The sequence below is a fragment of the Saccopteryx bilineata genome, chromosome 6 (assembly GCF_036850765.1).
Source record: "Saccopteryx bilineata isolate mSacBil1 chromosome 6, mSacBil1_pri_phased_curated, whole genome shotgun sequence".
Lineage (NCBI taxonomy): Eukaryota > Metazoa > Chordata > Mammalia > Chiroptera > Emballonuridae > Saccopteryx > Saccopteryx bilineata.
In genome coordinates this window covers 36620667-36637894 of record NC_089495.1, presented here as the reverse complement: position 1 = coordinate 36637894, position 17228 = coordinate 36620667, and the positions used below count along the sequence as shown (strand labels likewise).

Genomic DNA, 17228 nt, shown 5'->3' with positions numbered 1-17228 from the left:
AGAAAGAATCAGGAAGCACAAGAGAGGCTGAAAGAAGACAGGCAACGTGGGGTCTGTACACAGGGCTGTGTGCTCAGAGAGGCACTTCCCATGGAGGGAAACCTCCGGACAGGTTCTCGGAAGCTGTTGGATCAGGCTGGTGCATAGCCTTTCAACTCTGCTTCTGAACCAGCTAGCTGACTCTCTGTTATTAAACACCCTCATGCTCCTCTCCTAGGCTCTAAATCAGGGGTCGGGAACCTTTTTGGCTGAGAGAGCCACTTATACCACATATTTTAAAATGTAATTCCGTGAGAGCCATACCACGACCCGTGTACGTTAGGCATTATCCAATAAAAATTTGATGTTGTCCCAGAGGACAACTGTGATTGGCTCCAGCCACCCACAACCATGAACATGAGCGGTAGGAAATGAATGGATTGTAATATATACACGACAATGTTTTATATTTTTAACGTTTTTTTTTATATTAAAGATTTTTCTGGCCTGACCTCTGGTGGCACAGTGGGTAAAGCGTCAACCTGGAAACGCTGAGGTTGCCGGTTCAAAGCTCTGGGCTTGCCTGGTCAAGGCACATATGGGAGTTGATGCTTCCAGCTCCTCCCCCTTCTCTCTGTCTCTCTATCCTCTCTAAAAATAAATAAATAAATAAAATAAAATAAAAAAATAAAATTTAAAAAAAAAAAAATCTGTTAAAAAAAAAAAAAAAAAAAAAAAGAAAAGATTTTTCTGCGAGCCAGATGCAGTCATCAAAAGAGCCACATCTGGCTCATGAGCCATAGGTTCCCAACTCCTGCTCTAAATGGAACAGCAGCATCTATCAAACAGGGCAGAGTTCAAAATTAGAACAGTGTTGAGTCACAGTGATTACTGCCAATAATGGAGACTGTAGCTCCAACTCAAGCTAAAAAATTGAACCCCACACTGTGCTTCCCTGAAGACTAGAACTCCACATGGGGGTTCAGATTTGTGCCAAAATAAAATGTGAGAGCATATGGATAGAAATGAGGTTTACTTTTAAGTTAATCTCTAACTCTTACTTAAGGAAGTAACAAAACTGCTCCTCAACTAAGTGCCAGTAATTCCCAGTCCCTAGTTTCACTGAGATAAAAGAGCTTCTACAGGCTAACTGCTCTGCAGACCAGCAGACGAGTGGAGAGAGGGCAGCTCTAACTCCAGACACACACAGAAGGGTGATGCTGGTCTGCGGGGCTTCATTATACAGTTGTTGAGGCGTAGAGAGGATTTTCAAGGGATTAAAAGTGTGAGTTGATTTAAACACTCTTGAGTGAATGAAATACAGGGAATATAAACACAGTTCAGATTTTTAAGTCTTACAGGTCTTAAAAAATACCACATATCGCCTGACCTGTGGTGGCGCAGTGGATAAAGCGTCAACCTGGAAATGCTGAGGTTGCCGGTTCGAAACCCTGGGCTTGCCTGGTCAAGGCACATATGGGAGTTGATGCTTCCAGCTCCTCCCCCCTTCTCTTTCTCTGTCTCTCTCTCCTCTCTAAAAATGAATAAATAAATAAATAATCTTTAAAAAAAAAAATACCACATATCCTTTTCATTTCTGACATTATACTTTAATCTCAGAATTAAACTTTTTTTCTTTTTTTTTTTTTGGCCAACCTGCAGGTGCTCCGGCCCATTTCTCTGAAAGAACCCTGGGAAAAATAAATATCCTAATCTAAGGCAGAATGACAGGAAGTCAGAGGGGGAACAACAGTAGTTTTAAAGACTTAACAAAATTCAGTTTCCCAGAAGATATAATAAAGAATATGACACTTGTATAAATTCAGAATACCTTTTCATACAGAGAATGATAAAAAAAGTTACATAGATGCACCGATAAATAACTCCATGAGGAGTAAACTACAGCTGCCTTGGAGACAGCCTCCTTCATGGAAGTTTCACCAACACTTCAGAGCCAAAGGAGGGTCTGCAATGTCTGAAAAAGGAATTTCAAGTTTCCACGAGGTCGACACACATTTCAAGGTGTTTGTGAATGCTGGCAAACTCCAGTCTCAACAGCCGTGGGAAAAGAACCCCAAAGAGATTCCGGCTGTAGAAGATAATGTCATGACAAAAAACTGGTTCCATCTGTATGATGAAAAGTAGAGGAACACACTTCTCAGGACTGTTTATACAGTCAACACACTGTAGACAGCGGAGGAAATGGGTTTTGCTTGCTTACAACTAGCTTCTGATGCTGATGTGATATATAGCCTTTAATGTGACCCTGTAGGAGAAAAACAGGTTTCTGAGTTACATCACTGATGTGAGTTAATGACCAGGTCGGGTGGGATAAGCATTCTCCCCCAATCATAGTGTAATTCAAGTCATTGGGAGAAAAATGAATAAACATATACACTGCTCACAAAAACCAGGGGATCAGGGAACATGCAGGTACTCCAAGGCTTTCAGGTTGGTTTTGTATTCATTTGTATAACTGAACAACTTTGATTTTGTGTTTGCTTTTCTGATGTTCTTGTTTAATAAAAAAAATCAAATGCTTTTTTATCACTTTATATTCAATTTTGAAATATCCCCTAATTTTTGTGAGCAGTAAAAATGGAGAATACAAAAATATATATTACAGCCACCCATCTACATCCCTAATAAAGCCCTTTGAATATCACGGTATTTCCTAGGATAAAATTAATTCTATCAGAAAATACCTTCACAAAAACAAAGGGCCTGATAACAAGTTTACCGACACTACATCAAAGCTTCAAATTCTGAACCAAGGAGCTCACACACCATGTATATCAGGTTGGCCAGAATACACTGGACTTCATCGATGTCCACATCTTCCACTTGCATAAATTTCAAGGCAGCTAGAAAAGCATCCAGAGATAACTGGTGCGTTTTGAGTAACAAGTATCTGCAAGAGGGAAAAGAAGTGCACACTAGTTACCAACAATGCAAATACTTCAAAGGAGCACTACTCAGTAGAAAAGACATCTTTTAATAAACCACTGTTCAAAGGAATAAAAAAATCTTCCACCTATTAAATACACTCTAAAATAAGAGCAATTCAATACAATTTTGACTTTTCAATTTAAAAAAGGCACAAGTACAAATGTGAATTTTTATATTTACCGATATAAATATAAATATATAAAATATATTACATATATACATATAAATATATTCAATATCTCAATGAATCTAAAATACAGGTATTTTCATTTTTTCCCCCTTCTTTTCCCAAAAGGGGAGATAGAGAGACAGACTCCCTGTCGGGGTGCATGCTCTGATCATCTGGGGCCATGCCCACAATTGAGCTATTTTTAGCACCTGAGGCGAAGGCCCCACTGAGCCATCCTCAGCACCTGGAGCAATGCGCTCAAACCAATTGAGCACTGGCTGTGAGAGGAAAAGAAAGAAAGAGAGAGAGAGAGAGAGAGGGAGGGAAGGAGGAGGAGTGGAGAAGCAGATAGTTGCTTCTCTTGTGTGCTCTGACCAGAAATTAAACCTGGGGGACATCCACATACCAGGCCAATTTTCTGCCACTGAGCCAATGGGCCAGCACTCACTTTTTTTTTTTTTTTTTGGTAACTCTTTTTTTTTTAATTTTTTTTTATTTATTCATTTTTAGAGAGGAGAGAGGGAGAGAGAGAGACAGAGAGAGGAGAGAGAGATGGGGGGTGCGGGGGGAGGAGCTGGAAGCATCAACTCCCATATGTGCCTTGACCAGGGAAGCCCAGGGTTTCGAACTGGCAACCTCAGCATTTCCAGGTCGATGCTTTATCCACTGCGCCACCACAGGTCAGGCAACGCTCACTTTTTAATATCTCTGAAATCCTAAAGTGGATAATGTCTTATGAATCTGATGGAATATGGTTCTATTTTTTATATACTACCCACAGGTATAAAAAGTCTGTCTTTGTTTGAAATTTAATTAACTTAGATCCTGTTGAGACCAGGCCTTGGAGAAGAGTCAACTTCCAGTATCACATAGAAGAAAAAAAACAACTCCAGAAGAATTCAACTTTCTGACAGATATGAGTGTCAGGGGGAGGTTCAGTTGACAATAAATAACGGAAATGAACAATTAAGTCACACACACTCTGATAAAATGTGAAATATATGATTCTTAGGGTTGCCATTTTAAAATATCTATTACAAAGTTCTCTTGTCACAACTCATTATTCCTCCCACAAGCGAGCCCCTGCTCACTCACTTGTGCAACACCAAGGCCTGGGAGGCACTGGGTGGGCGGGGAAGTTTGATTTTCTTCCCCACAATTAAAGGAAAAGTGATGGGACCTCATTCACACAGACTGACATCCCCATCCCAGAAGATACAGTGCCTGTTATTATAACAGTTTTCATCACTTCACAGCTCTAATGCAGGAGTCATACTTAAGAGTTTTGGGGGTTTTTTTTCTAGTGGGAGATACAGAGAAAGTCAGAGAGAGGGACAGATAGGGACAGACAGACAGGAAGGGAGAGAGATGAGAAACATCAGTTCTTCCATGCGTTCCTTAGTTGTTCATTGATCAATTTCTCGTATGTGCCTTCACTGGGGGGGCTACAGCAGACTGAGCGTCCCCTTGCTAGAGCCAGCAACCTTGGGCTCAAGCTGGTGAGCTTTGCTCAAACCAAATGAGCTCACGCTCAAGCTGGCGACCTTGGGGTCTTGAACCTGGGTCCTCCACATCCCAGTCCAATGCTTCATCCACTGCTCCACCACCTGGTCAGGCCTAAGAGTTTAAACTTATTAAAAAAATACTTTGCTTACACTTTCTTAAAAAGATTCCTGTAGGTGATGATCTTCAGCTTTTCGAGGATAAGGAAGATGCCACAGCGGATGAAAAAGGTCTCGTGCTTTGTGAGAGCCTCGTTCAGTAGGAGGAGGTTGCCTTCACTGGGCGACGGGGAAAGATGAGCGAGCGTGGTCACAAAACAACACGTCAGGAAGAGAGCACTTCCAAAGCACGTAGTTCTCCCACAATGTGTGAGAAATTTTTATTAATTTTATATTTTTAAAAGATTTCAGATAAAAGAATAAAATATTCTACCTTACAGCTTTGGTTACTTCAGCAAACTGCATGAGATGATACTTTTTCAAAAGCTCAATGGTTGGCATATGACCCTAGGATAAAGAGTTAAATATCCAGAATAAGAGCCCTTTCATTTTTAACAGAATTGTTTTTGATAAAATTCTTAGCAAGGAATTACATTTTAAAACTTGCAACACTGTGTTTCTTAGAATTTCTTATGTAGTTGAAAAAGGATTAAAAACATCATAGTGTGCCAGAGAAAATAATGGTCTAGAAATTAGAAAACCTAAACTATAGTTTCATTATTCAGTTACATATGACCTTGATCTTGACCTTCTCATATCTCTTAACCTTTGTACCATTAGAGGGGAGTGATAACTGAAGAAATACTAGTATCTTTTACTACGAATTAGAAATACAAAAACAACTTCTAGAAGAATCAGCTAAAAAATTCTACTGGCTGTTTCTATGAAGTGCAGTTAGAAGCAGGGATGGGTGAGCACAACACTGTTGCTTTTCCATTACAAGCTATCCTGAATTGTAAGTTTTAACCAATTGTGTGTATTGCTTTGATAACTCTTCTTAAATTTTTTAAATGAGAGGAAAGAAAAATCTATCACTTTCAGAATGTTTTAGCCAATTAACATTTGTTATTTATCACTGCTTTTTAAGTATCAGAAAATAACTTTTGATGGCCAAATGAGACAGGCTGGAACAATATTTTTCCTTCTTGGCTAATCCATTTCTGTTAATGTAGATTTTTAGGGAGAATAGGAATAAAATGAACTTATTTTATTTGTCCTACACAACATTAAAATTTTAAATTGAATACTTCAAAGAAAAAGGAAACCCAAATAAAGCCTTTCTAGAAGAATTTGCAGGTGTCAATGAAGAAGAAACATAGTTCAGACCACACACAGAGCAGTTCTGCCTCTATTCTGGAGTGTGCTCACATGCCACTCAGACTGGGATCGACTACACACCATTTGGTTTATAGACCAAAAGTCTTTAAACTTCTTCAAAGCAACAGGATCTGTAAGAGCTGAATAACAATCACTCACCAATAGCATTTTTACTGGAAGTAAATATATCAAAATCATCCTTTTGTTCTTCTGACTTAAACGGTGACAGTGCTCAAAGGCAAAGGACAGGTACTCCTCGGCTGCAGAGACACCAGCAAAAGTCAGACCAACAGCCCATCACGAGCTGTGTCTGCTCTACACAATACAGAGTTACTGAAGTTCCCTCCCTGCTCCTTACTCTACCATTCGCCCTTACACAAAGGCTCTAAAGTTTTCAGGAGCTATAAATATCTACTATTCATACTAATTAAATCATTTCTTGCTGTCTTGGGTATTCAAAAATACTATTCAAGATCCTTTAGAGGAAAAATATATCAATGCCTTAACAGACTTCAACAGAATATAATTTAAAAGCTTCTATTTTTACACTTCATATATTTGGGGGAAAAGAAAACAGTGTTGAGGAATAACCAAGGAAAGCTCATCTTCAAAAGCCCTAGATCTAAGAAAATTTTTGAAATTTTCTTAGATCAGAGAATCCATGGCTGTAAGCCACGGAGAGAAAAGTGATTTTATGTCTCATGTCTCCTGTATTGCCTGAATTATGTTGCTTCATGAGCAAGTAGCTGTTGAAGTCAGTTTAAAAAGTCTGGTCTGAGGACAATAAAAGAGATGATAAAGAACCACCTCATACCAGCTAATCAAGTTTAAAAAGAAAAAAAATTATTGGCATCATGTTCTTAAGTTAGTAATATAAACTACATAATAATGTAATTTCCTGAAAGCACCACTCTGATGTGATAATGACACCATCACTCATGACCACAAACACCAAGGATGACACCAGTCCAGGGACAATTCTCCTGCTCACTTGGGATTCCACAGGGGATTTCTAAGCAGTAATGGGCAGCTGAGCTAAGTGGTGCCCAATCTCCACGTCCGGTGCCAACATGATCCGTACAGGAATACTGCTGCTTAATTACCTCACAAAAAAAGATGTGCAGGTTAACTGGAATTCTGCATGTATTTCAGAGACCCAGTATAGATTAAAAAATTTCAAATACAATTTTCCTTTTTTTAACCAACTTTAGTGTCAAAAATAAACAAAACATATATACCTTGAACTTGGTTTATACCTATATTCCACGTTAATAATAAAATATAATAATTGTGTTCTCTGAAACGATATCACAGAGTTGTTCAGAAAGCAATGTCTTTAAAATACTGAAAAAAAAAGATTAACAACATACCTTGCTTAAAGTCACTATCAAACATGGCCTTTCGTCCAACATAGTACCTGTATGTCACCCTCTGTGCTGTACTGTAATCATCTTTCAGGTTTGAGCTGTCAATGGCTCTGATGAGAGGTTTACACAAATGGAGTTTGTTAATCTACAACAAATAACAATCCACTTAAAATATTGTTTTTTTAAAAAGGCAGGACAAGCAAACTACTCCTTTGCTATGCATATATGTACTCTTAAATTGGGAATTACAAAACTCAATTTTTTGTAAAATTGATTATTTAAACTAAACTCGAAAGCACAAGCTGTACGGCACAGCTTACATCCACTTCAGAGGCCCTAGCCACAGTCAGAGCTGCTGCCAGGGCAGACGCTCCCGCAGATGAAGGCCTGCCCTGAGGGCCAGTCCCAGCTGCTGCTGACACAGCTGCTCGTCACTGGGTCAGCTTCATGGAGCAGGGATTTCTTCACCAATCTACACGCCCATGTGTTCTCTGGTTAATTATTACAATAGCAGGTAAAGGACTCTAGAGGGAAACTCCTCACTTAAAGCCCGGTTCACCATACCTGGCACACTGCTAAATATGCAGGCACCCTAGTTTTCCCTGGAGCTAACAGCACTTAACTCCTAGGACCGAGGTTTAAATAAGAGGGTACTATTTACAGTAGTGCCTTGCACTCAGTAGGCATTCAACAAATGTTAGGTCTTAGGATTATAAAGGTGATGACCACTTCCCAAGCAATGCCAGGGAGGCTGCCTGATAATTAACAGAAATGGTATCTGGGAAGCTAGGGAGAAAGAAACTTCACAGCCTGACCAGGTGGTGGTGCAGTGGATAGAGCGTCGGACTGGGATGCAGAGGACCCAGGTTCGAGACTCCGAGGTTGCCAGTTTGAGCGCAGGCTCATCTAGTTTGAGCAAAGTTCACCCAAGGTCACTGGCTTGAGCAAAGGGTTCCTCGGTCTGCTAAAGGCCCATGGTCAAGGCACATATGAGAAAGCAATCAATGAACAACTAAGGTGTCGCAATGAAAAACTGATGATTGATGCTTCTCACTTCTCTCCATTCCTGTCTGTCTGTCCCTATCTATCCCTCTCTCTGACTCTCTGTCTCTGTAAAAAAGAAAGAAACTTCACAAAGATGCATCACGTAAGCATTCAAACAGAGGCGTACCTTGAAGTAAATCTTGAATAACTGATTCACCAGGAACAGCATCCCCCACTTCTTAGAATCCTCTATACCAGCGCGACTATGGGGAAAAGGTTTTGAAAAGTGACATAAGAAATAAGAAGCTTATTTATAAGTCACAAAATAAACTGCCTATACAAATTATTATCTTGAGATAAAATCTCAAAGCTTAAGTCATAGTCATGAAATAAATAACATTATGAAAGAAGATGTCTTAACTAACAGATAAAATTAAAGAGTCCAAATCAAGAATCCTAACCCGTTACATGTTTGGGCACTACACTCCCTCTGCTGCAGCAGCGGAAAACTGCTGGGTTTGCAGCAATATTATGTAAAGCTAACTGACCTAAAGCATTTCCAAAAAGTGAAAAAAGTTATCTCTTATCATTACAACAGAATTAATTTCTACAACACACAACACTGTGGATGAGTCTCAGAAAAGCGAATACCGGGTGGGTCCATTTCCATGAAGTTACAAACAGGCAGAACTAATCTAGAGTGGGAAGCGCAGAGCTGTGGTGAGGAACTGCCTGAGAAGGGCACAAGGGGTTCCTGCGGTGGTGACACTGTCCTGTATCACAAGAGGGGTGGGGTTATACAGATGTATGTAGGGATTCCTGCGGTGGTGACACTGTCCTGTATCACAAGAGGGCTGGGGTTATACAGATGTATGTAGGGATTCCTGCGGTGGTGACACTGTCCTGTATCACAAGAGGGCTGGGGTTATACAGATGTATGTAGGGATTCCTGCGGTGGTGACACTGTCCTATATCACAAGAGGGCTGGGGTTATACAGATGTATGTAGGGGTTCCTGCGGTGGTGACACTGTCCTGTATCACAAGAGGGCTTGGGTTATACAGATGTATGTGTTTGTCAAAACTCAGTAAATACACAGTTAAGATTTGTGTGATTCATTGTATGTAAATTCAGCCTCAAAATACAAAAGAGAAACAAGGACTTAGGGGAAAGTTTACTGATGTGTACTGCATTGTTTAGGGGAAATTGTACTGAGGTATGCAATTAATGTTGAAATTCATCAGGAAAGATACATAACAGATGATAAAGCAAGTACAGTAAAACATTAACAACAGAAGTAGTGAGTATATAGGTATTCAGTGTAAAATTCTTCTAACTTTGTTGAACGTTTGAAAATTTTCACGATAAAACAGTGAATGACATTCCGAATGGAGTCTGCTAGGTGTGCGCCCTCTACAATGGCTGTTCTCCGGCAGAGCGTGCAGCTCACAGACAGGGTGCAGAGAGAGAGGGCCAGCTGCAGGGAGTCTGCTAGGTGTGCGCCCTCCACAGTGGCTGTTCTCCGGCAGAGCGTGCAGCTCACAGACAGGGTGCAGAGAGAGAGGGCCAGCTGCAGGGAGTCTGCTAGGTGTGCACCCTCCACAGTGGCTGTTCTCCGGCAGAGCGTGCAGCTCACAGACAGGGTGCAGAGAGAGAGGGCCAGCTGCAGGGAGTCTGCTAGGTGTGCGCCCTCTACAGTGGCTGTTCTTCGGCCGAGCGTGCAGCTCACAGACGGGGTGCAGAGAGAGAGGGCCAGCTGCAGGGAGTCTGCTAGGTGTGCGCCCTCTACAGTGGCTGTTCTCCGGCCGAGCGTGCAGCTCACAGACGGGGTGCAGAGAGAGAGGGCCAGCTGCAGGGAGTCTGCTAGGTGTGCGCCCTCTACAGTGGCTGTTCTCCGGCAGAGCGTGCAGCTCACAGACAGGGTGCAGAGAGAGAGGGCCAGCTGCAGGGTGTCTGCAACCACTAACTCCTGCGACATGAAGTCAAAGCACATGAAAGAAAAGTGCTCAAAATATGGAAACTTCCTTAAAATGAAGGTGTACCCACATAAAAATACTTAAAATAATGTAAAAATACAACTCAGTAATAAAATATTAAAGTTTGTTTTGTGATAACTGCCAGCTCCTTAATACGATTCCTGTCACTAACTAGTGGTATGACCTAAATAAGATAACTTCTCTCTCGCTAGGTTTCATTTTCCTCATCTGTAAAATCGAGACAAATAATACTGTTCTATCTCAAATGGTATGATAAAAAATATTAGGAAATCCAAGTACTTTGTAACTTACACAATACTCTTATGATACTGCCATTACCAATCTGGTACCAGGGACAATGACCTCTTCTGTAGACATGTGACAAAGCAAACCTTAAGGGGAAGGTTTGTCACTTGAGATTTGCTTTTTCTCTTGGGTCTACGCCTAGGAGTGGGAGTAGTGCTGGGTCATATGATCACTCTGTTTCAGTATTTGAAGAACTATCAGACTATTCTGTAAAGTGACTGTACCATTTAACATTCTAGCTAACTACATACAGGGTTCTAATTTCTTCTCATCCTTGTCCACACTTGCATTGTCTGTCGCTTTTTATTTTAGCCATCCTGGTGAAGTGGTAGCTCACTCTGATTTTGATTTGTATTCCCTTGGTGACTAATAATTTTGAGCATCTTTTCATGAATTTCCTGGCCATTTGTGTATCTTCTTTGCAGAAATAGCTATTCAAACCCTTTGCCCAATTTTTTTTTTGACAGAGACAGAGAGAGTCAGAGAGAGGGACAGATAGGGACAGACAGAAAGGAAGGGAGAGAGATGAGAAGCATCAATTCTTCACTGTAGCTCCTTAGCTGTTCAGTGATTACTTTTTTATATGTGCCTTGACCAGGGGACTACAGCAGAGTGAGTGACCCCTTGCTCAAGCCAGTGACCCTGGGCTTCAAGCCAGAGACCTTTGGGCTCAAGCCAGCGACCACAGGGTTATGTCTATGATCCCATGCTCAAGCCAGCAACCCCACGCTCAAGCTGGTGAGCCCGTGTTTAAGCTGGCCACCTCAGGATTTTGAACCTGGGTCTTCGGCGTCCCTGTCCGACAATACTCTATCCACTGTGCCACCACCTGGTCAGGTCCTTTGTCCATTTTTAAATTGGATTATTAGTCTTTTTATTATTGAGTTATAATAGTCTTTATGTATTCTGGCCTTGACCAGTTATATTATTTACAAATATTTTTTTTTCCATTCTGTGGTTGTTTTCCATTTTTTGATAGCATACTTTAATGCACAAAAGTTTTTGTTTGTTTTTTTTACAGAGACAGAGAGAAAGATAGACAGGAACAGAGAGAGATGAGAAGCATCAATCATTAGTTTTTCGTTGCGACACCTTAGTTGTTCACTGATTGCCCTCTCACATGTGCCTTGACCACGGGCCTTCAGCAGACCGAGTAACCCCTTGCTCGAGCCAGCGACCTTGGGTCCAAGCTGGTGAGCTTTTGCTCAAACCAGATGAGCCCGCACTCAAGTTGGCAACCTCAGGGTCTTGAACCTGGGTCCTTCGCATCCCAGTCCAACGCTTTATCCACTGCGCCACCACCTGGTCAGGCAAAAGTTTTTAATTTTGATGAAGCCCCAAACTTTTCCTTTGGTTGCTTGTGCTTCTGGTTTCACAGCTAAGAAAACCATGGCCAAATCCAAGGTCATGAAGATCACTGCTGTGCAGGAATATATAATCAAACAGAATTCCAAGTATCAGTGTAATAAATATTTACTGAACCCCACCCGCTGTGGTGTGAGATACTATGTGAAAGCAACACACATGCCTTCACAAACTTTGCAATCAAACAAACATCATTCAAATAATAACTTTTGATAAGTGCAGTGAACACAAAGTACAGCCTGCTATGAAAATTTATGGAAAGAGAATTTCATCTACTCTGAGGATGAGGGTGAGAAAGCTGTGAAATGGGCAAGACAACCAGAGGGAAAGTTGGGAAGATATGTCAGGCAACAGAAACAGCATGTATGGGGAGCCTCAGGGGACGAGTCCTGAGGAACTGTCTTAAATCCAGCCTGAGTGGGATGCTCTGAGGTGGGACTGCTGGGAGCAAGGTGGTGAGAAACGAGAAGCTGGACAAGAGGTTTTGTTTACACATGTTTACACTCGGAAAGCTTTACTTTTTCTTTCTTTGCTTTTTAATATCTTAAAACTCTCAATCACGTACACATAACTTTATAATGGGCAAAGAGATGGAGTTTCAGAAGAAAAATGGAAACTCTCAAGTAGAATCAGATGTAAAATCCAGAAACAAAAAATAAAGAGTGACCAATAAAAACAGTCAATTTCAGACCAGGTCACAATAAAGTTACCCAAAATGAAAAAAAAGGGAGTAAAAAGATCGAAATATAAACAGAGCATCAGTGCCCTGTGGAACAATATCGTGTAGTCTAACATACATATAATTGGAGTCCCAGAAAGAGAAGGAAAAGAATGAGGCCAAAAACAGTTGAAAAATATAAAATATTAAAAATTTTACATCTAGTAAGAAACATCAATTTACAGATCCAAGAAGCCCAATGCACCATAAACAGGAGAAATACAAAAACACATTGGTATATCAGAGTCAAATTACTGAAAGCCAAAACCAAAAAAAAAAAAAAAAAAAAGCAGGCAGAAGAAAAATAGTCCTTACATAACAAGAAACAAGAATGACAACTGACTTTTGATTACAAACACAAGAAAGCTGTGCTGGCTGGTTGGGTAGGTGGTAGAGCATCCACCTGGCGTGTGGAAATCCCAGGTTCGATTCCTGGTCAGAGCACACAGGAGAAGCAACCATCTGCTTCTCCACCCCTCCCACTCCCACAGCCATGGCTCACTTGGCCCCGGGCACTGAGGATGGCACCATGGCCTCCCCTCAGGTGCTAAAATAGCTTGGTTGCCAGCAACGGAGTAACAGCCCCAGATGGGCAGAACATCGCCCCCTAGTGGGCTAGCCGGATGGATTCCAGTCTGGCTGCATGTGGGAATCTGTCTCTCTGCCTCCCTGCCTCTCACTTGATAAGAAAAAAACATAGGAAAGCTGATGGACTGACACTGTAAAGTACTTAAACAAAATATGCCCAATCTAGAATTCTCCACCTAGCAAAAAGATCCTTTAAAAATGAAGACAAAGAGCTTTGGCAAAATGAAAGCTTAAAGAATTCACTGACAGCAGACCTACATAAAAGCAAAATACTAAAGCAAGTTACCAGAGTACAGGGTAATGTTCCATAGAAAGCATTAAAGAGCTCAAAAAGTAAATATGTGAATAAGCACAAAGACTATTTTTCTCTCCTACATATTTCCTTGCAAAACAATGGACTGTTTAAAGCAGAAAATAAAATTATTATGGGGTTATAGCATATGCAGAAGTAAAATAAATGTTAACAAGAGACCAAGAACAGGGAAGAGGCAACGCGCTATGACAGGAGACTGGTAATAGCTCAGTCTCCAAACCTTACTCACGTGTCACTGGCACACACACGGAAACAGCTCATCAACAGTTCAGCTGCTTTTTCCAACATGTCCCCAACTTTGCTTTTTCCTTTCTTAACCAACTGCTGATCTGCCTAATAGAATATAAAAACATTCAGTTTTTATTTCTGCTAGATTCCTTAATTAAAAAAGAAAACCACAGTGCAGCTAGAAGCAAAGAAAAAAAAAAGGCTATAACCAAGAGTTGAAGTCTCAAAAGGATCTGACGGAATCATCAGTCTACACTACAATAAATTTAAAAATTGGTAAAGTATAGCTTAGTCCAACTCTCCCACAAATTAACTCTTCAACCAATTCAAGCTATTAAGTTAATCACCAATTTTTTAAGCCCACATCACATCCTTCAGTCACTGACCTATCACCCATTTTTAAGCTCGCCTTGCATGTTTGTTCCCTCAGTCACTGACCTTCCCATCTCCTGTGCACAGCTAGTCAAAACCCTTCCACAGATATCAAAGCCATTACCAAGTCTGGCACTTTCCTTGTGTTTAGGATAGTCTTCATTAAAGAAGAATCAATTTTCTCCAACACATACTCTCCTTATCCCAGGTTCTCAAAGTAGGGTATATAAATTCCTGAGAGCCTTCAAGAGGCCTGCAGATAACCCATATGGTCAAACTATTTTTATAACACTAAGCCATTATTTCTTTTTATTGTATTGACATTTGCACCATTTGCTCTAAAGGTGCAAGAACAATAGCAGGTGAAAGCACTGGAACCTTCCCTGGGGCACCAAACTGAACTATATGTAGTACAGTGCTCATCTTTTCCTTAACATCATGCATCTAACAATCCACCAACCAATAAAGCTAATTTCACTTAAAAATGTCCTGATGATGTGGTAAATATTAATTTCATTGTTTTGGTCTTTGAATTCATAAATTATTCATATTCTTCGTGACGAAACAGGAAGTACATACAAAGCATGTCTGCCACACACCAAAGTAGATGGCTGCTTTAAGGAAAAGCACTTGGGCACTGCTGGAGCTGCCAGCGGTGCCACGGAACAACTGACAGACAAGCAATCAGGTGCGCTTGAAAGGGAGTGAAGGAAGCTGTTACTTCCAGGGAAACCACTGACAGTATCTGTTGCCAATAACAATATTTGCATTTTCAAGAAAAAACCCAAACATTTTGGAAAACTTGTATGGAACATCATGAATCTGGCAAATTTCCAAACACTTTCATACTTTCCTGATTAGGTCACTGTAGATAATAACAAACGTAGCTTTTTTTCTGGTTTTATTTTGCTTTTTTTTTTTATAATGAAATATATTAACATTGGAAACATTTGCATTACTCAGCAAACTAAAAATTTCCAAGCGTCCAATATGCTACAAAACCATGCAAGCATAAAAGATCCATTTCAAGTGTATGACTTATCAGTAGATTTTGATGTAAAAACAGAAAAACTTCATTGCTAAGCTTCAGAGGCCACACTGTAACTAACCTTTAAAAACTATCTTTTGGAGTTTTGGTACAGCTCAAAGATCTACAATTTTCTGAAAAGGCTATTAAAATACTCCTTTCGTTTCCATTTACATCTGTATGACGCCAGACTGTCTTCATATATTCAACCAGAACAACATATTGCAACAGAGTGAATGCAGGAGCCAGGAATGAGACTCTGGTGGCAGAATTTGATGGCTTCTGTTAGGCCAGACATTAAAGAGTTTAAACTATAAAAGAATGCCACTCCTTTTACTACTTTATGTTCATTCTGGAAATACTTATTTTTTTTATTTAAAAGTCAATTACGCTACCATGTAAAAGATTTATTACTTTAAATGAATAAATGTTAAGTTTTTTTCCAGTTAAAAATTTTAATACAGTTAATATAAATAGATATAACACACACGAACAAGTTTTTCAGGGTCCTCAATACTTTTTATTTAAGTGACTATAATTTCAGTTCTACTATTTCTATTTGGTTTTTCTTTATATCTTCTATTTCTTTACTGAGATTATATTTTCATTTGTTTCAAAGGCTAAGATTTCCCTGATTCTTGGTGTGATAAGTGATTTTCTATTATGTCCTGGCCATTTGGCATATTATTACCTTACAAGACCATGGACCTTATATATCTTGTTTCACAGGGCTCTGCTGACACCATGCTAGTGAGGAAACGGGCTGTACCTCTCCGGCACTGGGGTGGGATAGGGGTCCATATCCTCAGGGGCCTTGCTGACTGGAATTGGGGACCTACAGACTTTGTGTGGAGTGCAGCAGAAATTATCAATTATCAATTGTCTTGATGGGCTGCCTTGCCCATTCCTGCTCTCCTTGGGCTTCTTCTCTGACTCTTGGTGTTCCTGGGTTTCAGGCTACTCAGGGACCCAGGCTTAGACAGTTAGGAGGCAAAAGAGAAATGTAGGAAACTCATTTCTTGCTGTTCTGCAAGTCCCTGTCCCTTACTTCTCTCCACCTCTCAGAGCCATGTTGGCTTTACAATTTTCAGCAGAAAAAATAAGAAAAATGTGGCTACTCCATCTTGTCCAAAGTCAGAAGTCATTGATAATATTTAAAACTGTAAAGAGGTCTTAGGATCAAAAAATTGAGAAATGCTGTTCCAAAATTGGCTTAAGGGAGTTGATTGACCCTCAAGGGGAAATCAACTCCATTAAACCTAGGATTTTTACTTCCCCATACCAGAGAAATCCTTAGCTATTGCCTCAATCTACATTAGGTTAAAATTCTTTAAGACAGAGGACAGTCCACATTTTAACAATAGAAGAGAATTCAGAATTGCCCATTGTCAGTCCACTCCCTTTAAAAATATGCTGCATGCCTTACTCCCCCTATAGCTAAGTGTGAAAACTGATGTTTATTTAAATCTGTTCACATCAACCCAAAAAGAGTAGTTAAGACAGCCCTTGGTAATTTGCTCTCTAGACCAGATATATCCCAATTCCCATTCATGCCTTCGAAACTTCTGGAAAGAATGACATGAAAATAAGCAACAGATACCAAGTCTGGGTTATAAAACAGTAGTGATAAAAACTGAACTTACATTATTGGCAAATATTCGAAGGTCAAGTGCTACTGCATACATGACAGGCAGAGCCCTGCAGGGCAAAACAAGCAGATGTGTTTGAAGAGGCTATGAGGTCAGGGTCCATTACCAGAGGTGGGAGTGACACCAATACACAGAGCTAGATCGGGAGTCAGCACCCTTCTAGGAATCCAATGGCTACTGCTACCTTCCTCACCTTCCACCAGGGCAGCTTGTAGCACTTGGGCTTCCTGATCAACACAGAGGCCACAGATGTGCTCCATACCTACCTACTATCCTGGACCCTCCTTAGAGGCCTAGATCTTAGTCCATCTACAGGTCCTCAGTCTGCGGCAGCACCTCCTTACACTGTTTCCAGGACATCCTCCTTCCCCCCAACTCTTCACAATTATCCAAACAGTTCCACTAAACAAGATGTGGTTT

The 17228-nt window shown here is 40.5% G+C and overlaps 1 protein-coding gene across 3 annotated transcripts in view; it reads right to left on the bottom strand.

Moving 5' to 3' along the window:
- Window positions 1-719: 719 nt before the first annotated feature.
- The window catches only part of PCID2 (PCI domain containing 2), a 29195-nt gene continuing 12686 nt past the window's right edge, over window positions 720-17228 (bottom strand). For all 3 annotated transcript variants that reach the window (XM_066236835.1, XM_066236833.1, XM_066236834.1), the window contains 9 exons: window positions 16803-16857; window positions 13762-13865; window positions 8455-8530; window positions 7287-7428; window positions 6076-6176; window positions 5033-5106; window positions 4753-4878; window positions 2767-2890; window positions 720-2245 (listed from right to left, as the gene is read on the bottom strand). In XM_066236835.1, the coding sequence (XP_066092932.1) occupies window positions 2156-2245; window positions 2767-2890; window positions 4753-4878; window positions 5033-5106; window positions 6076-6176; window positions 7287-7428; window positions 8455-8530; window positions 13762-13865; window positions 16803-16857 (892 nt within the window). In that variant the 3' untranslated portion in view covers window positions 720-2155. The remainder of the gene's footprint in view (window positions 2246-2766; window positions 2891-4752; window positions 4879-5032; window positions 5107-6075; window positions 6177-7286; window positions 7429-8454; window positions 8531-13761; window positions 13866-16802; window positions 16858-17228) is intronic.